Source organism: Penicillium taxi (assembly GCF_028828555.1).
Source record: "Penicillium taxi strain IBT 34144 chromosome Unknown utg000003l_segment0_segment0, whole genome shotgun sequence".
NCBI classification, from domain to species: Eukaryota; Fungi; Ascomycota; class Eurotiomycetes; order Eurotiales; family Aspergillaceae; genus Penicillium; species Penicillium taxi.
This window is the reverse complement of record NW_026643205.1, coordinates 3,335,025-3,359,160: the sequence shown is the minus strand read 5'-3', so window position 1 is coordinate 3,359,160 and position 24,136 is coordinate 3,335,025. Positions and strand designations below refer to the sequence as shown.

Below are 24,136 nucleotides of genomic sequence, written 5' to 3'. Positions count from 1 at the left end.
CCTTATTCCTAAGGGTTTTACGGCGTAACTAAGCACCTTTTTAGCAGTAATTATTTTACCAGATATTCTGCCAGAATTATTAATATGGCCTGGAATACCTTTTAACGCGATGTTTGTAGACTTTCGGTCGCATCACAATTTCTCCTCTCTATTTTACACTCTTATATCTAGTTTTTTACATTATGGTTTACATATTTAAGAATCTGTTTTACGGTACAGAGTTACGTGCTTATTTTTAACCCGAATGAAACATTCAATTTGAACTAATAGTACTGCATATCAGGGTCTTCAACTCGCCGTCGACTCCGAACAATTCTCTGGAAAGCACTCTGAGTGGTGCCAGCACTTAGAGTGCTTTATTCAAACCCCTGTTTTTTGGCAACGCCAGCGCGACGAGCTACATTTCGAACTACATTTACAGTTGTCCCTCATATCCTATCTCTAACTCCTTCCTGTGATAATATATACTTAAAAGATGATGGTTCTCGGCGTCTAGATTAATCAATTTGTGATATCTGTGTTGTATTTTGTGTTATATTCTATATCGTCTGTGTTATCTGGAATAAAGTTACGTGCTCTTTGTTGACATCCTCATTGTCGTACACGAAGTGGTTCTTGGAGTAAAAGAATTAGATCAATTAGGGGTGTATTTGCACTAGAAAGATGCTAATGCTGATGAAATAACTCAGGGAGAAGGGTATAGCTATTATCTTTATGATACTGAAGGATATTGTTGGAACGAATATCAGCTGACATACCAAGATCATGTGATCTTGGCATGGCAGCTACTATATCTTCTTTCATCTGAGCATTTTAGAATGACACTTCACTTTTACCCAATATGCATACACCTATTATATACGTACAGAAACGATATCAATAGCTGTCTGCTTCGGTAATAACCTAGTCAACCGACAGATATAGAAACACGGGATGTGAAGGGCTAAAGCTAATCTTGAATTCAGAACTAGCTAGGCACATGCTATTTACAAAATCCTTGAAGAACGTGAACAATTCGGGGTGGAATCGTGAGGTATGCGGTTGGTGGGTCACGTGGTACAACCACGTGATAGTTCACCAGGATTCAACCTGTTACACGGGAATCCACTAGTTCCTTTTAGATTACAGTTGCAATTAGGTGGAATAAGTGGTTTTCCATCACCCAGAGAAAGAAATATAGAATATTTTGCCCTACAGAGTCTAATTGCCCTTGTTGAGATACGTGAACAGAATAATGCACATTTTTGAGGTGTAGATAAAGGTAAACTGCCTTGTTTATCAACCTCAATTTGATGATATATCCTATTTAAATTAGAATCTTAAATAGTTTTAAGGAATATATAACACTCACCTCGTAAAATTCTGCCCTTCTCTGTCTAAAGTGAGAATCTCTGTGAAGGGCTAAAGATAATTATCGGTAGGCTCGGTAAGATCTTATAGAGTTCTGAGAAAGGTGTTGCTTCAAGGTCACAGATGCTCAACACCGTAGACAATCCACCTTAGAGTAGTGGATCCTACGATACTGATATTGCTGTTGTTATTGTAACAGGCTGAAGCCTGCAGATCAGATCATGGTGCCCATTGATCCTAGCCCGACAAACGGACGATCCTAGCCCGACAAACTCCCGTCTTCAGTCTCCCGCTCAATCCCACCTTCAAACGAATTTGAGTTACCTACAAACAGGATGAGAGTCTCAGGAGAGTCTCTTGCAGACGGACCAGAGAGACATATAAACCTAACCTACGCCGACCCTCTTACGTTCCTTAAGAATTTTGTACACAGCTTGTGCCTAGCTAGTTCTGAATCTAAGATTAGCTTTAGCCCTTCACACTATGCTAGGCTATATAATTGTTCTAATTACTCTCTTAACTTGTTAAAATCTTTCTACTATTTAGATGTCCATGTACAAGGTTATTGGCGGTTTAGATCGCCGCAACAAGCTCAGAATTGTTTTATGCTAGGGACAGAACCACGCATTGTCCTCGGATTTCATGATAAATTCTCTTGATTTCTTAAAGGCCTGATATCTTGGTACATCCGCGATTTGTTGAGGGACTTCACCTCCTCCACAAGCTCCCTGTTGATTCCAGTTTGAGGCATCATTTGCGACCACCATTTGTTCTGGATATCGGTGAGTTCTTTAGCAGAACATTGCATGCTCCTACGGGCGCCAGAGGCTTTTATTGTGCTTTTCTAAATGATGGGAGTAAAAAAAGAAAATAACCGGTGAAGCTCGGGCAGAAGAGAGCAGAAGAGAGAAGAGGACAAAATACTCACGAGGTTTGGCGGTGTTGGCTCCTTTCGAGGTGACATCATGACGTATCGAATCTGCAACTAAGCTGATTCAAGAAAATGAAGAGGAGCAAGGAGCAGCAGAAAAGGTTCAGTAGTACGCAAAATACCTGGAAAACTTCCCTTTTCGGACGTGATACTTCCTCTACCTCTGACCTCGCTCCTTCCTCTTGAAAGAAACACCTTCCGTCCATTTTTCTACGCCATGAAGCCTCACCGGAGTTTCTTCCGTCAGGACACTGCGCAAGCTGCGCAAGACACTCAAGAGCAAGACTGGATTATGGGTTTGTTTCTGGATTCACGTCTTGGCATCAAATTTCTATGCTAATCAAAAACCTCTAGGTCTTGAAGATAGATGTCCCCGGGCAGATACCGTCCGCAAGCTTGCGAATTTAGTTGATAGAGAGCATGCAGTGATCATTCGAGGAACTCCGGTATCCGGAAAGTCGACGCTCGCCCAACTTCTTCGTGATTATTATGTCGCAAAAGATATCCCCGCTATCTACATACCGAGATGGCCACAAGGCACCCGCCAGCCTGCTAGCTACATCGCGCAGATCGCATTATGGGGTAAAGCAGCTGGGATCGAAGTGACTTACCAGACGCTCGAAACTGGCAACATGGTTATCATCTTGGATGAGGCTCAAAGGTCATACGAAGATGAAGATCTCTGGGAAGCTTTTATAAAACCACAGACCAGAAATCGATGGGGGGCCTCGTCTGGCCATCTTCTCTGGCTATGGCAGCCCTAATGCTGGTCCCGAGCCAGCAGTAATGAGCCCACTTGGATACTTTGGTCCCCAACAGCGCGTGTCGATAACCCGCTCCTCACTCAGTTCGTCTCCTCTTATTGCATTTTTTTATGACAGAGATGAATTTGATGATGTGGTGACTCGCTACTGCAGCCGTGAGGACTGCTTCCTTGCACTTGATGTGAAGGCATCCGATTATTTATTTTATTTGACAAACGGACAGCCCGGCGCTGTTAGATCAATTCTGGAAATGCTTGAGAAGGTCTGCTCGTTGTCTTCCACCTTATGTTTCCGCAATATCTAACAAGTTCAATTGATAGGTCTACCGCAGCCAGCTTCTACGTGGCATGGAGATAATCAACGAAGGAGACATCCGCAAGACGTTTGACGACGAAAATAAGGCATGGCGTTTCCTTGAAGAGACCGTGGTCCAAAGATCATTTCCAAGCATGTTGGAAATGCCCCCTGATGCCGCTAGCACCCTCAGAAGGGTGCTAGCGGAGGGCAACATTCCACGAGACCTTAATGATAAAGGTATCAAGCTCTGCTACGAACAGGGATGGCTCCATAGTGAGGCCTTAGATCGACCGGGGTCGGATATTGTTTGTGTGTTACCCACGAATCTTCACGCTAAGTCAGTATCATATCCCTTATCATCTATCACTTGTTTGGGTTCTCACATCATTACATGAATCAGATACATCGGACAAAAGCTATATGATCCGCAACTCCCCTTCCCCCATACCAGATTCCCAACAATTCTCTCTTTGACAGTAGCAACCCTGAAAAACTTCTCGAGAAGGAACCTACGCACAGCGACGCGTTTAGGCGTCGGCGCATCGTTGCGGCCAGTCGAGGCATGCTACCAAGTTGAATTTTACAGGTGTCTGCATGATGTGCTCGGGTCATCAATGGCCATCATCAGCGAATGGTCACCCGGCGTAGAGGGCACTGGGCGGATTGATTTCCTGTTAGGGAGTGTAGGATGGGGTTTTGAATTGTTAAGGGATGGTGATAGACTTGGTAAACACTGCCAAAGATTTCTGCTGAACGGGGAATATCATGACTGGATCAAGCGAAATCTGATCACCGACTGGGTAATCATTGATTGCCGCGGGACACAGCCAATGCCTTACAGTAAGTACTATCTTGCAAGATATCATGTTCGCTGAAATCGCTAACATAAATATAGAGGTTCCCGGTACAAAATTGATACGCGCCGTCTTTGATGCGGAGTTCTCAAGTATCAAAATTCTAGGCCCGAACAACGACAATTTGACGGATACCTTTGCGTTGACTAATTAAGTGTATTATGGCCTTGATCCCTGATACCTCCGTTGTTTTTCCAATGCGCTATATTTACTATCATTAGCTTCGGCATCAATATCAATTACGGTCCCTTAAAATTGTTGTCCCCATAATTCTGTAATCTACGTAAGCTTACTGTGACATTGCTGTTCAATATTCCGTCTGGCTTAGGCCTGGTTCGAGCACTGGCATAGCTCTAGCATGGCCATGGCTGAACCATGTCAGATAATGGAGTACGAGAAATTGAAGTGAGGTTAGATTTGAAACAGGTGAGCAGCATCTTCCTTTATCTTAGACGTAGAATAGCTCGCTTATTTTAACTCACCCCCATTCTTTTCCCGTCCTCCTCTCTCCATCCTTTCTTCATCCTTTCTATTCTTCTCTCCTATCTCCATAATGGCTGACGCAACTCCCCCTCCTTCACTTCCTCCTCCACTGTAAGTTTAAATGATTTCTTGACTCATCTTATATTTACTAATCTTTATATAGGTTTTCCCCTGGCTCGGATAGCATGGTCACTCACCACCTAGATCAACTTCCAAAGACAATTACTTGCGGGCCGAAAGAAACAGCACCAGATGAATGGGCTCGATGGATCTCTGGCTTTCGCTCGTCGAAAGTCATCAAGGGTGATGGGGTCATCACCTCCAAGATCATTAAGGTTATTAAAGGCCTACTTTTACGCCGAGAACTAGCCTCCACCATAAGACCACCAATGACTGGCCGACAACATACTTGTATAACTCAATTCACTTATCAAAGGCCAATTGCGGGGCAGCTTTTATGCAGGTGGTCGGCGAGCTTAAGTTAGGAGACAAACGCTGCGACAGCTTCCAAAGTGAAAATGGACCATTCGCACAATGCATGGTGGTGGACGGCTATATGTAAGCTTGTGGCAACTGCCACTGGAACAGTCACCGGGCCCGGTGCTCTTTTAATATGGAGCCCGAAAGTTATAAGATGCATATGTTTCCACCCTTAAACAAGGTGAATTGTAGAGCTCTTGTCATCAAGAAGAACGCTCTTGAAATTGAGCGTTCGGGTCTACGGGACCAACGACAAGATTTTCGGGATAAACTTCATCTCTTAAATAAGCATCTTCAGAAGCTCCGAACCCAACCTGGAACAGGAGCGCAAGAGCTTGATACCATTATCTCGGAGGTCTGGGATATCGGAGAGGAAATCGTGAAAGTGGACAAGTTGTTCGACGCAGTTACAGACCAGATGGCGGCTATCGCAACTGAACTGCTCAAGTGCCCGCTGAGTCGATTGGCACACAATCCTCTTCCTCTCACATTTTCTGTTTCATTTACCCACATATTCCAGGCTGGAAGATTCTATGCAAACCCTGCAAACATAGCAGTCGTTGAACGGGCAATCTGTCAACATTCCCTCTTTTTCATCGGTTTCATTTCTGCAGAGCAGCTAAGGCTTCTCGACGTCTTTGTCCGGGACCAGATTGCTGTATATGGCTTAATCAACAGTAAGGCTTATTTGTAACCCCCGCCACTATACACCATGATGTTTCCTAATCGCTTCTGGTTCAATCTGCTTGGTGAGCTAAAAAACCAGTATGAAAAATTCAAGATTCTAAAGCGAGACGCCTAGACTAGCTCGAGGCTAGGGATTTCGATGCAAACTCTACATAGCAGTCTGTAATCAGGCAATTTATCAAAAGTAGCTATCAAAAAAACCAATCCGCTGAAGACATTATTGGCTAAAAGAGTATTATTCCTCAGCCTCACTTGTCAGCCTGGCAGACTAGCTTACAACTCTATCGTCGTTGAGGGCTAGGATTCGTACACGGGCAAGTGCAGAGTGTCCATCTGGAAGTGTTCCCTCAGCTATAAGGGGATCACAGATATCCAGTGAAGATTCCTTATTGTCCAAATATGGGAAGTCGAATCGTCACCTCTGATTGGGCGGCTGCCATAGAGACTCCCATTGGACGCAGCCCTGAAAGTGGGGCAGTGTAATTACTTCAGTTCAGATAGCAGTAGTTAGAACGAACACTTCTTACCATCCTTACAACTGCAGTTAATGTTACTACACGCGTAAAAGGAGTCATATCTTACGACACCTATCACCAGATCTCAACTCAGATAGAACATCTTGCACGATAAGATTTAGAACATGTGCAAGACACCTAATATAGCTAGGAAGCCCTAGATTAGAAGAATATGTTAGTAACAATAGTAGTAATAGTAGATATTTATAGCTTACCTTGAAACCGGATCGGAGACTCTAGTTTTTGAAGATTTCACAAGAGCTCTGGTACTGTTACGGGATGAATGCAGGAATTTGTACGCTGTAAAGATCCGATTGGTAAACAAGAAGAATTAACTAAGGGGGGAAATGGGTCCTGGGGACCGGGTGTTCTTATAGCTCGTTCGGCTCCGCACAGATGCCAGGAGCGCAGTCTCTCCAGAGACTGAGCATTTCATCGGGTATCAACCCGTTACAGGTACTAAGGTTTCGTTATTAGACGCATTATCTGTGGTAATAGCTAGTAGCTTAGATTCAAGTTGTAGCTCTCTAAGAGTTGTTTGGACAAGTTCAGCCATATTCTCTCCAGAATGTTCATCAATAAGCTCTTTAAATCAAAATTCGTTCACGGTATTTAAAACCAGGGGTTAAACAGTTCCCAATAATCCCTAGGATAGTTATATGATTCTTTGATGTCCATAAATCTAAAGAGATAGCAATTGTTGAACATGTATTTTAAGAGATCATTTGTGAAGGGCTAAGCTAATCTTGAATTCAGAACTAGCTAGGCACAAGCTGTGTACAAAATTCTTAAGGAATGTAAGAGGGTCGGCGTAGGTTAGGTTTATATGTTTCTCTGGTACCTCTGCAAGAGACTTCTCATCCGTTTCGAAGGTGAATCGAATGCGTTTGAAGGTGGGATTGGGCGTGAGCCTGAAGATGGGAGTTGGTCCGTTGGATCGGCCGTTTGTCGTGACTCAAATGCGTTTGAAGGTGGGATTGCGCGGGAGCCTGAAGACGGGAGTCGGTCTCGTTTAGGATCAATGGGCACCATGATCTGATCTGCAGGCTTCAGCCTGCTACATCATTAATAGATTAAGTACAATACTCAAGAAATTTTGTATGAATAAGTCGAGACACTGTACGGGCAGATGTAAAGGGTTGAGGGTCATTTGGTAGATCCTGATAATATTAACTTACTTGGAATATTTGCTGGAATTCTTTAGATTCTAGCGCAGTAAAAGCAGTATTATTGGTAACCATCCACAAATTAGGTTATCATGATTCCTTCAAGCCCATGAATGCTTGAATTCAGATAGGGTGGGTGTATCATTTTTATAGAGTGAACGATTTCAAACGAAGATTATCTGTTATAAATTATTAATAATTGAGTATAGTAGTCTAAATAAGAACGGAGGTATAGCAATTGGCCGGATGGTGTAGTTGGTTATCACGTATCGTTAACACCGATAAGGTCCTGGGATCGAGCCCCAGTCTGGTCAAATTTTTTTCTCCTTTCCTGGAAATTCAGGGCGATAAATAACCGCTGATTTCGCTATTAAAATGAGTTCCCACGTGGACTAAAAATCGACCTTAAGGATGTGTATTTACTAATGCACAGTGTTTACAGCTACAGTGTGTAGAGAATGTAATCTTAAAAACTTCGAGATAATTGTATGCCAAAGTAAAGACTAAACGCTGAAAGAAATTTCCAAGGTCCAAACGTAGAACATGCGGGCTAAAGAGACTAAGATATTACCGAAAGAAGATAGCTAATCAAGCCCACGTGTTCTACTAGATGTAAAACATCGTATCTTTGATTTTGTCGTTGATAATGACTTGTGCGCTTTCTGCCGAGCGCATGCCTGAATCGGTAGCTGTTCCGATACTAGGAACAGGGGATCCATCGAGAGACGGGTCGAAAAGTTCGCTGAGATAACAACGGGCCCGAGTGCAGACAAGGTCAGCATAGTAAGCAGGCGGACAAACACTCACGGCCTTGGTCGCGCGGCCAAAGAGATAGCACATGTTATGCGTGAGACTCTGTAAGACGTCGGCAGCTCCGGGGGCACCGGTGTAGAAGATCTCGTCCCAAACAGTGAAGTAATGAGCTGGGCGGGCGGTGCCCTGTAGCGCGCTGTGGGCTTGCAAGAAGAAGTCCCAGTGACGGGCCTCGGAGACGCCACGGTCAACGACAGTACCTGGGAGAGGATTGGAACTCCGGTCCGCGGTGTCGCTGGTGGTAGGGTAGAAACGGGTATTGTGGCGTTTTCCCACAATGACGATGCTCATACGAGGCAGGCCCTTCTTTGTGTCTGAGGCTGGGTAGATGCTCTCACAGGCCTTCTTGAGAAGTGGGAGTTCACTATTGATCACAGTATCGTACTGGCCCTCCGAAACACCGTCACGGTAGACAACGATATTTTCCGGGTACTTGTTCTGGTTGTACTTGGCCCAAACACGCAAGCGGCCCTGGAGAAGAGTGTTCAAATCTGCGACCATCTCTTGACGAGAGGTTTGGATACGAATTTCGGCAGGCCATTGGGCAAGCGAGCCATCGATAGAAGCGACGATGGCGGCAACACTGGGTGCATTGGCCGAGGAACCAGGGGAGGGGTGGGTAACGTCAAGCCCGACGAGCATGGTTTTACCGTCAGCGAAGAGCTTGAGTTCTGAGGAGCGCAATGTTTGGTTAGCACCGCCAAGCTTCAAGTTGATCTTGAGACCAACATTGGCACAGTACTGAACATTGGCTTCGCGAATATTGTCGGCTTGGACGTTAACATTGCGGACACCGCACTGGATATCACAGACCTGCTTGATACAATTGTACAAAGCTGTGTCTTTAGCGGGCAGGATTCCCAGGATCAAGGTTGGTGTATACTGAGCCTGCAGGTTTAGCACAGTCTGTCGAATCTGCTCGACATCAACACCACGATCCATTTCAATTCGGATACCGCCTTTGGGAGCATCAGCTCTGATACCCAGATCACGCAAGGCCTTGGTGAAGGCAGACAATGATTGCTTCAAGCTGTCAGGGTTGAAAATGCTTCTGCCCTTGTACTCGATGAGCAACCAGGCCCATGATGTAAGCGGTTTGGGGTTTGAGAACTGGACAGCCCGCATGTTCCATCCACCGTTGTTGGGTGGGATGGACTTCTGGTTGGCGTATATGACGCTGGGCGCTTGTAAGACACGAGCCTGAACCGTGAGCAGGCTTGAGGAAACATTGATACCAAAGGCAGACTATTGAATATTAGTTTCAGGTGTTTTGAGTCAATAGAAAAGGTCGTATTCCTTACCAGGGTCGGGTTCAGCTTATCGCCAATCCCTAGCATACCAACACCCTTGGTCATGATGGACTGAGCGTTGTGAGCAGGCTTGCGGCCTCTAACGGCGAAGCCAAGCATACCCGCAGTCTGATCGGGAGTCAACTTAGATCCGACAGCCTGTCCGGCTTCGACAATACAGACTTCCATTGGAAGATAGACTGGCTTTTCACGGGCGCCGACATTGACAACGGGCAGACTCGGGTCCAGACTAATGTGGTACTCTATGAAGCTAGTCAGTAAACAGTCACGCTCACAGACAAGACAAAAAATTTACCTTTCTTGAAGAACTCATATACAGAAATGTAATGTCCGGCCTGGGCGGGTCCGGCCTTGGGCGCTTTCTTGCCCTTCTTGGTCTCATTGTTCTGGACGGGCTTCTCATCTATGTAGAACTCGACATCACGGGGACCAGCACCGTGGCTTGAGACCTTTGGTGGGTTCGACAACGAGCGGCCATCAGATTTGGTCGCCAGGCCGAGGATGGTCTTGACCCGTGTTTTGCGCTTAAGATGGGTCATAGTAACGCGAATACGCTTCAAAAATACCTCGAGGCGATAGGTATTGCGACCATGATTAGCTTGCGCATACCCGGCAAAAAGCTGGGTGAGCGGGACTGGGTCGTAACACGCCAGGTACTTGACCTGAACATTCAGTAGGAGGCGGGCTGTGGCGCTTCTTGCACTAATGAAGAAACCACGCAAAACCTCCAAGCCACCGCCCAGACCTTGGCGCTCGGCCCAACGATCGTCGAGACCAAAGTGCTTGTTCGAGCCCACGGACACAATGGACTTTTCAGTCTTTGGATAGTGACCCATGATAACATTTAGTGCTGAAAGAAGTTCCAGCTTAGAGTCCAGCGACGCGCTAGCGTTAGTCGAGTTCAAGTACTGAAGAAGATCGGCTGGCTGGAAAGTGCCAGTGGCTGTGCAAGTGACCTTATACACCTTCGGGCTTTCCGAATACTCTGTTTCATTCTCATCTCTGTATCGCACATCATACTCAGTCTTCTTTGGGAGCTGGATGCAAGAAATAATCGTGGAACGATAGTCGGTTGCGATCGAGTTTATGTTAGCGGCAAAGTGTTCATCTAAGAACAAACGAACAATGTGCCGGGCCTTTTTGCCTGTAGTTTCACGACCAGTGCCATCAGCTCCAACGTTGACATGATAGCGGTACCAAGTACCACCCAGAGAAGTGATTGAGAGATAATTGGCGTAAAGGGCGACGGGCTTGCCTAGAGTGCCATAACCGGGACGGTCAGGGTACTGGCCTTGAGCGACAGGCTTGGTCTTCTGGCGAACTGCAACCAACGCCTTGGCCATTGCATCTTCGGTTTTGATGACATTCGCATCAGGGGGAGTGATTGGCTGCCCCTCACTAAATAGAAAAGATTAGTAAAATGAAAATCGGGTAAGATGAGGAATCAAATATACTTGTAAATGGGTGGGCCTTGGAAGCCCCCGCGGCCACCTCCACGTCCACCTCTGAAACCACCGCGAAAATCACCGCGTCCGCGAAAATCGCCTCTTCCACCGCGAAAATCGCCTCGTCCACCGCGGAAATCGCCTCGTCCACCGCGGAAATCACCACGGAAATCACCACGAAAATCACCGCGAAAATCACCGCGAAAATCACCGCGTCCAGAAGGACGGTGAGGGAGGTCGAAATCCCCTCGGCCTCGACCACGACCACGACCGCCGCCTCGATCACCACGGCCACGATCACCACGGCCACGATCACCACGGCCACGGTCACCACGACCCCGGCCACGGTTCTCAGACATCACTTGAAATGATGTACGTTACTAGGAGGTAGGGGTTGAGAAAGTTAAGGAAGTAAAAGAAGAGAAGCTGGGAAGATGGGTTTCTTAAAGGAAGCCAATCCAAAATCGAAGTTGAGTCTTTGTTGGTAGAACAAGATGGAGGAAGGAAGAAAGAAAGGTTAAAATGAAACAAGTCTGTGGTGCGTTGGCATTGAACGCTGGATTGGAGAAAAAGCAAGGTAGAAGTACTTGGATAGAAGTACAATTAGAAGTGAATGGGATCTGTCAATAAAGACGCCCCACAACAAAGAAAATATTAGTCAGATGTCTTCACATTCCCAAATTCATTACAGGGATGTACATGTATGCCCGTAATAGTCCAAACATTTCCAGGTGATTCAGGGTGTTCATAAGAACCTAGTTATACAACCTTGATGCTTTTAAATGACATAAGCCCCAATAAATAGGAAATGACTGGATATAAAATATTCTAAAATATTGTAAACTGATACTGTAATTTATCGATCATGAGTAAAAAGGGAGTATCAACTATCAAGCTAATTTACTCGATAAATACCCGTGATATCATTAGTTAGATGGTGATAACGGAGATAATCGATTAATCATCCTCTACCAAACTTCGACTTGGACGCGAACTTCATCTTCCTCTTCTTCTTGTTCTATCTCTTCTCATCCTTTATCGGATCATTCCTTCGACCCTCTCTGGTACTAGAGCTAGGAAGACTTGGCAACAACATCACTCCAACACCCCACATTGCATCTACGACGTTATATTCAACCTTCAAGTCGAGTTCTGGTTATTCGAAACAGCTATCTCTACTCCCGGCACTTTGCGCTACCCCGCAATCATCATTCTAGCCTTTTGCGCACAATTTCCGCTGTGCGATCCCCTGATCCTAGTCACTGCTGTTTGGGCGCAGCGCGCAACCCTGATCGCGGCGCCAACGCGAGACAATACTCAGGGGCAAGAGAAACGATCGCTTCCCTACCCCAACAAACGTAGATAGCTCCCCTCAAACGTCGATTTGGGACGCGATAAAATTTGGCAGAAAACTGATCCTGTTGAGGTTAGGACAGCCCCACGCTGGTTCGGTTGGGTTTAGCTGCCCCTCGCCCAAAAAAAGAGATTGCGATTTGAGGTGGAGTGAAAGACAAAATCGCGTTAAACTAAAATCGTCTTGAAACTTGATCTATCCGGGGGATATTCCCGCCTCGGAAAATGACACCCACACCACCCTCTACCGCCTCATCGAGTGGCTACTCCCCTGAGTTCAGAATCATCCGGAAGCGAAACCGAGTTCCTCTATCATGCGCACCTTGTCGTCATCGGAAGTAAGTGGCTATGGAATCACTATAATATGTCGGAAGCTAACAGAATCTAGACTGAAATGCAATCGCTCTAATCCTTGCGAAAACTGCGTCAAACGGGGTGACGCATCCTCTTGTTCCTACTCCCAAGCCAGTACCCGAAAGAAGAACAATCATCAACAGAACTCTCTCGCCACACCAGATGATATGCAAAACCGGATCGATCGCTTGGAAGGCCTGGTTCTGTCTTTGATGACCAACGACTCTCAGTCTGGAGGCCCGGCCGCTATTCGAGCAGCCATCTCAGGACAAAGTAGTTCAGCCTCGACTGGGCCTTCCAACCAAATTGATCCAGATATTGATGAAGATGGTGCAGTAATGGGCGACGAGAGCGAGACGGAGCAGGTGACAAAGTCGTTTGGAGTGATGAAGGTGGACAACAACAAATCCTACTATATCAGTGAAGCTCATTGGGCCTCTGTATTGAAAGACGTAAGTTGGTCCTTGATATGGGATGAAACGAACTTGTATCTGACCGGGAATAAAATATATAGATCACCGAAGTGCGAAACTTCTTTTCCTCTCATCAACGACAATTGGAGGAGCAGGCAGCAAAGGTTCAGGCGGCAAGTCCACAGACTGATATTCCTGGGTCAAATCTGCTTTTTGGAGCCATGAAACCACTCACCAGAACAGAAATATTGGCCTCCTTGCCTTCAAAACATATGACCGATCTTCTTGTAGCTCGGTACTTCAACACCTACGATCCCGGTACCCGTAAGTTTCAGATTTTGATAATTTAAATACAGGCAATCTGACTTAGCTAGATATTCTTCACGGTCCTACGTTTCAAGCACAGTACAACAGACACTGGGATGACCCTTCACAAACACAAATCGTATGGATTGCCATGCTTTTTGCCATTATGAGACTTGCCATGTTATCATACCACAGAGAAGGCGATGAACCCCCAGAGTTCAAGGGCAAAGCTATGGATATGGCTGGTTCCTTTCGTCACTCAGTTGCGCAGTGCTTGACTATGGCAGATTATTCCAAACCACACGCGTGGCTGATTGAATCGCTGATATTCCACTTACACGGTGACTTCTCACAAACCAGAGAGGCTGATGTCTCGGTATGGGTTTTGACCGGCGTGATTGCCCGTCTAGCAATGCGCATGGGATACCATCGTGATTCCAAGCCGTTCCCCAACATCACTCCCTTTCAGGGCGAGATGCGCCGACGAGTATGGTCGTTTGTATCCCAGGCAGACCTATTGTTTTCGTTTCAGGTTGGTATGCCGTCTATGATTCGGAATTCTGACAGCGATACCGAGCTCCCGCGGAACCTCTACGACGACGACTTTGATGAGCACTGTAAAGCACTACCGCCACCGCGCCAGCTGAGTGAGCCCACCCCGATTTCTTATTTGATCACCAAGACGCGCCTGGCGGCCATTTTCGGCCGTGTCAACGAACAGGCTTCCGCCATCCTAAGTACTTCCTACGACAAGATCATGGAGATAGATGCTGAGCTCCGCCGCGCTCGGGACTTGATTCCAGATCACTTGCAAATTCGGCCGATGGAAGACTGCCAGCAGGATCCAGTGAATCTCATCATGTCTCGATTCTCCGTAAACACCCTGTACTACAAGGCGCAGATTGTTCTCCACAGACCATTCCTGGTCCGTGCAAGAGAGAATTCTCGCTTTACCTACTCGCGGCGGATATGTATTGACTGTGCTCTTGAAATGCTTCGAGTTCAGCAAATCCTGTGTACAGAAATGCAGAATGGACGTCTTCAAGGCCGCAACTTGATAAGCTCTTTGAGCTCAAACGATTTCCTGCTCGCTGCCACAATTGTATGCTTGGACTTACACCAAGGATACCAATTGCAGGCCGCCGGAAAAATGTCTGGAGACACTTACACCTGGGGCTGTGAGCGGCATGACGAGATGAGGCTCGCCATCCTAGCCTCGAAAGAGGTCTGGGACGCACGTCGAGATTACAGTATGGAGGCGTACAAGGCCAGTAGTGTGCTCGGTGTGATGCTGAGCAAGTTGCAGCAGAGCACTGCGCCAGAGATTGAGAACAGTGTTGGGGCCGCCATCTTTGAGCCACAGGATGAGAAACAAAATGCGGCCATGACTCTTGGCTTGCTGAGCAGTGGAATGAGCCCAATGAATACAGGCCCAGCTCCATATACAGACAATATGTTTAAAATGGCGGATTCAAATATGCCGGGCGTGGTCACAACTGAAATGCCAGGTGCACCAATGTCGCCTTTCAGCAGCATGTTCAGCCAGATGCCAGAAATGCAGGCCAACGTTGACTGGGTAAGTGAAAGATCCGAAATTCTCTTTCGAGAGCCAGCGCTAATTTTCTAAATAGGAAGCATGGGACACTTACATTCAAAACCCTACCCTTGACACCTCCAATCAGTTTTGGCCAATGGTAGACCCCTCAATCCAGCCCACCGATCCAACTGGATTCACACAAGCCGCTATGGCTAGTCCACTAGGTGCATCAAGGATGCCATCGATGTTGACGAATGGACTTCTGCGCGTCCCAAACATGTTTACGCCATCCACGAACAATCCAGACAGTGGTGGTTCATCAGTACCCGGATTTACTCCGATGTCCCAGCCAGATAGCACTGGCCGAAGTCATGGATCCATGTAGAGGTGGGTATAGTCATTATATGTGTTTAGCTTCTTATGCGGCGTCTATTTTGATTATTTTGGGGCTCTGGAGAAATCCGGTCTCAAGATTCCATTCAGATCGGATGCCGATGATATGATATCTTCTCCGTATCTTTTTTTATATATATTTTTTTAAATGTTCTATGATCACCACGCTAGCGATTTGACCGGGGTATTGTTCATGAAAAGCATGTTTTTGGCTGGTGAATGGTGTATCATGTATCATAAGGTCCAAGATAATGTGAATACCAAAGCTCCACTCTTTAAATAATTAACAAGATGAAGTGACTCAAACTCGAATGTAATCATTTAAATGTATGGTTGACGGTTATCAACCACGTGATCTCTATCGGCGGGAAACTTTCGAGGTCCGCATGTTCGGAATCGCATTCCAAAAAACACATGCAGCCTCTCATTCGTGGACTGTTTCGCTACTATTGTCTTTACAGCAAGCGTGCCCTCAAGATGTAAGAATTCTTCCGTTCCAGGGACCTTCAGCCTATGCGCATGAATTTGCACCTATCCCGCTCAAACCACCTGCTAACATGGCGCATTCTCAAGGCACTCACTCCACCGAGCAACATCACGGCTGCTCGTATCATCAATATCCTCCGCAGCCACCTCTGTATCACGCCCAAGACGCGCAGCCTCAATTCGACCAACGGCTCTCCACATTTCTTCTCACACGCCATGCTCTGCTCTTCAAAATCGCTTGAATTCATCTGAAACAAAGATATTAGCTGAAGAGAAGGTGTCGGCCAAAGAGGAGGTACCGGCACTGCTGATGGAGGAGGAACTTGAGCGATCTCAGTGGGAAGTAGTAACGAGGGAAGAACCGGTTCATCTCCCAAAACCAACATACGACCGGGAATCCATTTCAAAATATCTCGACAAAAATAAAAAGGACCTCATATACAATCCCAAAGATGTGGCAGACCTCATGAACGATGCCAAAGATGATTCGACAGACATCTTGAAAAATGCCAAAGATATCACCCAAACTGATTCAGCCACTATGGCAACCATTCCATTCGATCCGAACGAGTTTGAGGGACAAGAAGAGTGGAAGAAAGAGCCAAGTTGGTTTGGATATCAAAAGGCAAAGCGCGCCTTGCGCCACTCTATCATAGAATATAGGAAAAATCCCCCATCGGAGAATGTGTATATCGGGAATCTATTCTACGATATCACTGCCGAGGATTTACGGACAAAAATGGAGCAGTTTGGAACGGTGATGCATACGAGTATTGTTCATGATAACCGGGGAATTAGTAAAGGGTAAGTTTGGATAAATTAAGAAAATCAAGAAAAGAAAACTAATGTTAGCACCTACAGATTTGGCTATGTCCAATTTGCAACGATTGAAGAAGCCACAAAAGCCGTTGAAGAATTCAACCAGAAAACACTAGGCGGTCGACAAGTTGTTGTAGACTACGCTCGCAATTTTATCTCACGCTCCCCAATTGACAGCCAACCCAGCAACACGCTTCATATCGGTGGCATGGCCTACGAGCTTACAGATCGTGATATCCAGGCGTTGTTTGAAGATGTTCCAAATATCATCGATGTCCGGATTCCCGTTGATCGACGCTCAGGTATACCGCGTGGGTTTGCGCATGTTGAGTTTGATACAACATTGAATGCGGCCCGGGGAATGGAGATTTTGAAACGAAAGACACCATATGGCCGTCCTATCAAAGTTTCCTTCTCGACTCAGAAGACCGTGGGCTGGCGAGCGTGGAATAGGGACGTGGAATCTTCGGAAGAAATTATTTAGCTGTTCTTTCAAAAGAAATCTTGTACAATTATACAAATAGAATGTAATATATTTACTATCAACTCCTCGATTAGTTTTGTCAATCAGATTTGTCAATTATTTTCATCAATTAGTCTCCCCAAGCAGTCAGATTAAAGAATCGAAGTATATTATCACGTGACCAAAGGGAACCTCGGTTGACGGAAACATTAGTGAGCAGTCTTAGCCCCACGCCGTTATCCGGGGACTCCCCTCTTTCTTTTCAAGTCACCGGTATCTAATCGTTTCTTCCACGACCTTGATATTAATTCATTGAACTCATTGCTTTTAATTAAATCCCTCTTCTGATTTTCTCCACAACTTCACTATGTCTTTCCTAGGTGGTGCGGAATGCTCCTCAGCGGGAAACCCTCTGACACAATTCACCAAACATGTCCAGGATGATAAGTCACTACAGAGAGACAGAATGGTTGGCCCCAGGCCAGGCCTACAGGAAAGCATGCGATCGCATAGCATGATGAATGGAACAGACCCGGTGCGATCGAACCCCTCCTTATTAAATCAATCATTCTCGATCGCGGGGAATTGGTACAACCCTCCGGCAAGAAAACGAGTCATGCTGATGGGAATTCTTCGCCACTCTCTAGGTGATGGATGAGTTCATGCAACAACAGTTAACACCACAGCCGTTTGTGCTGGAGGATTTTCGTCACGAATTAGAGAGATCTCATATGTCACTACCCCAACACCAACACCGCACCGGATCACCTGGTTGGGCAGCGGAATTCGATCCCGGCCAACAGGGACATATGGAGGATATGGAGGCTGCTTTTTCCCGCGTTAAACAGGGTCATGTGAATAACAGGTCTGGATTTTCACCTGCGGAATTTGCCCGCTTTCAACAGCAGAGTGGGATGGGCATGCCACAGACTTCAAGCCCTGTTACGACAGCAACACCACCTGTAGCTGGGTATCAGCGAGCTATGGGTATGGGTGGATACATGAGCGGAATGGGTGGTATGGGGGCGATGGGAATGATGAGACCTATGGGGATGCAGACACCGATGATGGGACAGGCTGAAGCTACTACACAAGATAAAGGGAAGGGCCGCATGGTCGAACTCGACGATCAGAACTGGGAGGCACAGTTTGCTGAGATGGACTTAGCTGGAACCGAGGTGCAGACGGATGAGGAGGCCAACGCAGCTATTGAGGCGGAACTGAACGATCTGGACAGGTCAGTGAACATTCCCAATGAAGTCAATGATAAAGCCCATTTCGAGGCTGTTTGGCGACTAGTTCAGGCTGAGACATCAACGAGCAGGAAACTTGTTGAGGACAATGGCGATTTTGAGGTCACTGAAAACTTGCATATTGGTGAACTGGGCGACTGGGAAGGGTTCGATACACTGAACTCGCGCTTCCGGGATCCACATCTTGGTGATTACATTTTTGAACAGGATAATGTTTACCAGCAGGTAAATAACCCGTTCGAAGAAGGCATTAAGATCATGCGCGAGGGCGGAAACTTGTCCCTCGCTGCGCTGGCTTTCGAGGCTGCTGTCCAGAAGGACCCGCGGCATGTACAAGCCTGGACGATGCTGGGATCGGCACAGGCTCAGAACGAAAAAGAACTACCGGCCATTCGGGCTTTGGAGCAGGCTCTTAAGATCGACGACGGTAATCTGGACGCACTGATGGGTCTAGCCGTTTCATATACCAACGAAGGCTACGACTCAACAGCCTACCGAACCCTGGAACGCTGGTTGTCAAACAAGTACCCATCAATCATCAACCCGAATGAGGTATCCGGCGACGCAGACCTAGGTTTCACTGACCGCCAGCTCCTGCATGATCGTGTAACAGAACTATTCATCCAAGCCGCCCAGCTCTCCCCATCAGGAGCACAAATGGACCCAGACGTGCAAGTCGGTCTAGGAGTTCTGTTCTACTGCGCCGAAGAATACGACAAGGCCGTCGACTGCTTCTCTGCAGCCTTAGCTTCCACCGAGTCCGGTAGCACTAACCAACGCGAGCAGCTCCACCTACTTTGGAACCGTCTCGGTGCCACCCTCGCCAACTCAGGCCGCTCCGAAGAAGCAATTGAAGCCTACGAGCAAGCTTTAAACATCAACGCCAACTTTGTGCGTGCCCGCTACAACCTAGGCGTCTCATGTATTAATATCGGCTGCTACCCCGAAGCAGCCCAACACCTCCTCGGCGCGCTGTCAATGCACCGCGTCGTCGAAGAGGAAGGCCGCGAGCGTGCCCGCGAGATCATCGGTGGTGGTGCCGGGGTAGACGGATTAGACAACGAACGTCTAGAGCGCATGCTCCACATCAGTCAGAACCAAAGTACGAATCTGCACGACACACTTCGCCGCGTCTTTAGCCAGATGGGTCGACGCGACCTAGCGGATCAGGTTCTCGCTGGCATGGACGTGAACATCTTCCGCAAGGAATTTGAATTTTAGTTTATTCCCCCTATCCTTTAACATTTCAACTTCATCGCTCGACAGGATTATCTACATGGTTCGCACTCTATTTTCTTGTATATGGCCAGGCTGGGGAGTATCATTTATGATTGTTTCTACTTTATTTTCTACTTTTAAAATGGACGGCGTGCTGGTATTTGGCTACGCTTTTATCTTACGTTGGGACTATTTCTAAGCAGCTTCAACTTTTAATGAAGGATTGATTCATAGCCAAATAGGCCCACAGAGCCTCCGAGCCACAATGATGGGTACGCACTTTCCTTGACTATGTGTATTGGCGCTGGTAACTTCGCAATGCGTTCCATTTTGCTTGGTCCCTGGGCTAGAGCAACATTTTTTTCATTCAAGTAAAATACATACGAGTGGTTATACAATTTGGTAATTTGACCCACTTTTTATTTTGGAACATTCTATTTTATACCAAAACAACATTGAATCGTATAAAGTCAATAAAAAAACTAAGAGATATGCCTATTTAGGCATGTTTCTCTCCTATGACCAGGCTGTCTGCAGTTACTACATTTATGTGGGCGTTGGCGATGTCGGAAATGATATTGACTTTAATGGCCAGAATTGGTGTTATTGGCCCCTGGAGTATCTATTGAAGTCTCTAGAAGATGTTGATCTTCCTGGGTAGTTAAGCCACCTTGGATAGCTATCTGGCGAGCATTGTATTTTTCGGATCTGATTTTCATGTGCTGCGCGAAGAGCCTTGTTTTTTTTTTTTGGCGGAGAATAGTAATTAATCTCTTGGTATAGAGAATTAGTACTCTCTATAATTTGCTCTAGAGCTCTTTCAAATGGGGGTAGTAGGACTTCACAAAAATGTATAAAAAGATATTTATATTGTCAGCGTAGATATTTCTGCATTTTTGGCGTTTTGGTGTATAATTTGGACTTAAATCCCTCTCTAGTAGTTATGATGGTGGTAATGGTGTACGAAGCGAAATAGTAATTTTTGAGAGCGCTCGATCGGGATCAAAAGGTATAGCTCCGATATGGCTTAGTAAACCCGGTACTGCGGGTGGCTGTCGGAATAATTTTGAGGGGTGGCACTATCTGAATCTATTAGACTTAGTTCATCCAATATAGGCCGTTCTCGTTCTTGGGCTAGCATTGTGGGTTGTTCTGGGGCCTCTGAGTATTAGCATAAACACGCCAGGTATCCTAGTCACATAATCACAAGTAGTGAGGCTATCAATTGCAACTTTGCCATCTCTTAATGTCCAAAGAACGTCAGACACAGAACTGAGGTACCTAGGTAGAGATAGATGACACACGCTGCCGAGGTTGTTGGTTAGATAGTATACCATCCTACTGCCAGATCGCGGTATCTCATTCTTAAAGATCAATACAATTGAACATAAGACTCAAAGTTCTTACCATATCTCTCTCAGTCTATCATATTTATTCTCCCCACGCAAAGTCAATGCGGGCCCGTCGCTGGCCACACATGGAGTGATTCAGTATCACCAGCAGACTAATGTTAGTGAGTTCTCCCACTCGTGTGACTATAAGTGATCTCCAAAAATGCAGGCTATTTATAGCTATTAACGAGGGGGATAAGCTAGTTCCTCTGTTTCTCTTTTTGGCACTTGGAGCACTAAACCACGCTCAAATTCCTCGGGGGATTTCGTCGTCCATATATGTGAAGATCAAATAGGAGAATAGCCTTCATATGATCGATTAATTCGAGGATTTCAAGGTTGTCATGGTGTTGATGACGCCCATGGTGGCAGTCACTAGCACTGGCTTCTTTTACTCATTCTCTCAGGATGCATATCGAGGATGGAACAGTAGTGACATGTATGAGCATAGTCTGTCTAAAAGCAGCGGGTTAAGTCTTGAAAATGATACTGGGAGCCTTCCATTGAACCAACTTGATGGTGCTTTCACGTTCATTTCACTAGTGATAATCTTAGTAGGGGCAGATACCAAGTTGCAGCTGATGGCCAATGATGGCTACTGAGAGATGACTGACATACATGGAGTCGGAGTGGCAGTGATGGTAATAGAAAAAAAGACCTCCATAACCTCCAATTGAACTAGACGCAAACGCAAAAACACACTTCATTCCATCGCTGCCAGACTAAGGAAAATAGGTTAGCGTTTAATACCATCATACGTCAGGTGAAAACTTACATGGAGTACCCTCCAATGACATTAGATTAAATCGCCTCAATGTCAAACTCCATTGAGTACGAGGAGACAAAGTCATCAGGGGAGAGCCATGTGATGATTCTGGCGACGTGTCGGGTACCCCGAGGAAAGGCACCAAGTAGCAGAGCTGTGACTACCTTTCCTAGGGGTGTTCCGAGCAAAGCCCAGTAATTTTTGTTGCCTCGTTCCCATACTTTGTGTTCATTACTGCGGTTGCAGTCCTCATGAAGGGACTTCAAGTAAAGTAGCGTCTGCTCGTTGCAGACGTAAGTAAAAAACACGTATTTCAGAGTGTTGATGTGGTAAAGGTATGAGTAGGCGGCTTGAGTTATCTCTGAGATGTAGGGAGCGTCACAGCTTTTCTGGCGTTTGATTATCTCAATCACGACAGCGCCTTCTCTGATAAGTCCGCACCAGTGCAAATCCGGTGTCAACTTCACTCCAGTAATGAAGGAAACACAATTGAAATGTTCACGGTAGGGAAAACCGAGTAGATCAAAACGTGTTTCGACGAATTCATTGCCTGCTTGAATGTCATCGTCGATGAATTCGTGGACTGCTTGGACGTCATCAACGAATTCTCGGTAAGCTCCTGGAAATCTGGTGGCGAGGTCGTCGAGAGTCATCTTACTCGGTTTGACATTGCACTGTGCTTCTGGGTTGTGAAGACACCAGTCTAAACGATGAGCATCTTCGGTCAATTTTTGTTCTATGGTAGGTCGTGCCATCTTTGTTTTGGTCTGGTGAGACTTCCTGCTGTAAGTTTAGCGAGAGAACTTAGAATAGATCTCTAGAGACACTTGAATGCAAGAGTAGGATGATATCTTACTTTAGGCTTAGAAAGTAGATGGAACTGACCTCCGTAGGTTTCAGGTGTGGGGTTGCGATGAAGAGAAAAATATTGTAAGAGGATCAGGTAAAATAACTCGGAAGTAGGCAGCGCAAAGTGGGAAGTTTTTGAAAGCGACTAAGCAAAACATGCCAGTATTTATGCTGGAGGTATTCTTTGGAGTTGCAATTACAGTATTAGACGCACCACCATCATAGAACTTTGCAGGTTCTGATGTGCTCTATGGAGTTGCAGACACCAGCATCAAATACATGTCCTGTTTCTTTAAAGTAGGTAGATGTGTTCTACCTTTCGAGAGTGCTACATAGGTAATGCTGTGTTTCCACACGAAATAAAAACCTTCTGGATCTCCTCAACAATGTGATAAGATGGAAAAGAGCCCGAGTCAATATTTCCATCGGACCTTCTTGGGTCCACGGTGATTTCATCCCACTGGGGAGCGAAGCATATATTGACTTTCTGAGACATGGTGAAGATCTTGTTTTGAGGTTGGATGGAGATCTTCCACAAGGCCTTTATAAGTTGACTATGACATCTGACTTTCAGGGCCCCGTGAAGATCAGCAAATATTTACTATAAGAGTTGAAAGTGCAGACAAAGGAAGGTTGGAGTAGGTTATCTTAATGAAGTCAGTAAGCGTGCATAGGAGGGGAATGAAAGAAGACTAATAGTGAGGGAAGGGAATGAACATGCTTATAGCACGGATCGAACATTGTTTTAGCGTTGTTGAAAGAGTTAGATGTTGCTGCCTGTGAGGCCATCCTTATTCATCTCATATCACTGGTATAGACCTCGGAAGTCACAGATAACAAACTAGGGTACTCTTATGATATATGGTGTCCTCTTGAAGCTGTTTTAAAATCTGTTGATTCATTCATTCATTCTGGGGTTTTTGCTAGCTATTATATGTGCGTGTGGTCATGTGGTCAGCCCCGTCTATTCGTTTGTATAGCCCGTTGGCCTCAGATTTCAGGCCACTATTTCAACAACAATATACTACTTTTGTAAAACTCGGCGAAGAACAAACTTATTTAGACGACTAAGGTGAACAGTCTGGTTACATTCATATTTTTTTGTGACGTAAATATCTCATAATTGGTATAAGCCAGTTTTACGATAGCTGTTCGCTCAATGTCGCAACTCTATCCTCGAAACAGTCAAGCCTAATATACCTAGGTAGTTCGGCTTAGGAAAGGAGTCGAAGGTGCTTCGAAACCTTTCACAGGCTATTCCAAATACTTCGAATTGCCTATATAAAATGATGCTAAACTGATACTAAGATTTTAAGAATCTGTATATACTAATACTGATGCCAAGCTCTTAAGGTTATCCTTGATAGAAGACAATCAATGACAGAGCGTTCCAAGGCTTCTGAGGTACTACTCGTAAGCTAAGGAGTTTTGATGGTTTCC

The 24,136-nt window shown here is 45.8% G+C and overlaps 8 protein-coding genes across 8 annotated transcripts; 5 read left to right on the top strand and 3 right to left on the bottom strand.

The window, feature by feature from the left end:
- Window positions 1-1,990: 1,990 nt before the first annotated feature.
- On the bottom strand, window positions 1,991-2,314 carry N7495_004686 (uncharacterized protein; the record flags this gene model as incomplete). The annotated part of the gene is made up of 2 exons (XM_057207337.1): window positions 1,991-2,194; window positions 2,279-2,314. The coding sequence occupies 2 exons, from the start codon at window positions 2,312-2,314 to the stop codon at window positions 1,991-1,993; spliced, it is 240 nt and encodes a 79-aa protein (XP_057065017.1).
- A 184-nt stretch (window positions 2,315-2,498) lies between these two features.
- Window positions 2,499-4,350, top strand: N7495_004685 (uncharacterized protein; the record flags this gene model as incomplete). Its single annotated transcript, XM_057207336.1, has 6 exons — window positions 2,499-2,577; window positions 2,636-2,942; window positions 2,989-3,307; window positions 3,366-3,651; window positions 3,874-4,182; window positions 4,238-4,350. 6 exons carry the CDS (start codon window positions 2,499-2,501, stop codon window positions 4,348-4,350), a joined length of 1,413 nt encoding a protein of 470 aa, XP_057065016.1.
- A 399-nt stretch (window positions 4,351-4,749) lies between these two features.
- On the top strand, window positions 4,750-5,853 carry N7495_004684 (uncharacterized protein; the record flags this gene model as incomplete). The annotated part of the gene is made up of 4 exons (XM_057207335.1): window positions 4,750-4,790; window positions 4,843-5,014; window positions 5,116-5,237; window positions 5,352-5,853. The coding sequence occupies 4 exons, from the start codon at window positions 4,750-4,752 to the stop codon at window positions 5,851-5,853; spliced, it is 837 nt and encodes a 278-aa protein (XP_057065015.1).
- A 2,280-nt stretch (window positions 5,854-8,133) lies between these two features.
- Window positions 8,134-11,454, bottom strand: N7495_004683 (putative RNA interference and gene silencing protein (Qde2); the record flags this gene model as incomplete). Its single annotated transcript, XM_057207334.1, has 4 exons — window positions 8,134-9,585; window positions 9,642-9,892; window positions 9,946-11,048; window positions 11,105-11,454. 4 exons carry the CDS (start codon window positions 11,452-11,454, stop codon window positions 8,134-8,136), a joined length of 3,156 nt encoding a protein of 1,051 aa, XP_057065014.1.
- A 1,219-nt stretch (window positions 11,455-12,673) lies between these two features.
- Window positions 12,674-15,443, top strand: N7495_004682 (uncharacterized protein; the record flags this gene model as incomplete). The annotated part of the gene is made up of 5 exons (XM_057207333.1): window positions 12,674-12,786; window positions 12,837-13,254; window positions 13,317-13,414; window positions 13,630-15,097; window positions 15,153-15,443. The coding sequence occupies 5 exons, from the start codon at window positions 12,674-12,676 to the stop codon at window positions 15,441-15,443; spliced, it is 2,388 nt and encodes a 795-aa protein (XP_057065013.1).
- Window positions 15,444-15,964: 521 nt separating this feature from the next.
- Window positions 15,965-17,240, top strand: N7495_004681 (nucleic acid-binding protein; the record flags this gene model as incomplete). The annotated part of the gene is made up of 3 exons (XM_057207332.1): window positions 15,965-16,088; window positions 16,204-16,741; window positions 16,799-17,240. 3 exons carry the CDS (start codon window positions 15,965-15,967, stop codon window positions 17,238-17,240), a joined length of 1,104 nt encoding a protein of 367 aa, XP_057065012.1.
- A 346-nt stretch (window positions 17,241-17,586) lies between these two features.
- On the top strand, window positions 17,587-19,693 carry N7495_004680 (tetratricopeptide repeat protein; the record flags this gene model as incomplete). The annotated part of the gene is made up of 2 exons (XM_057207331.1): window positions 17,587-17,754; window positions 17,867-19,693. The coding sequence occupies 2 exons, from the start codon at window positions 17,587-17,589 to the stop codon at window positions 19,691-19,693; spliced, it is 1,995 nt and encodes a 664-aa protein (XP_057065011.1).
- Window positions 19,694-21,882: 2,189 nt separating this feature from the next.
- N7495_004679 (uncharacterized protein) lies at window positions 21,883-22,602 on the bottom strand (the record flags this gene model as incomplete). The annotated part of the gene is made up of 1 exon (XM_057207330.1): window positions 21,883-22,602. One exon carries the CDS (start codon window positions 22,600-22,602, stop codon window positions 21,883-21,885), a length of 720 nt encoding a protein of 239 aa, XP_057065010.1.
- Between the last annotated feature and the right edge of the window lie 1,534 nt (window positions 22,603-24,136).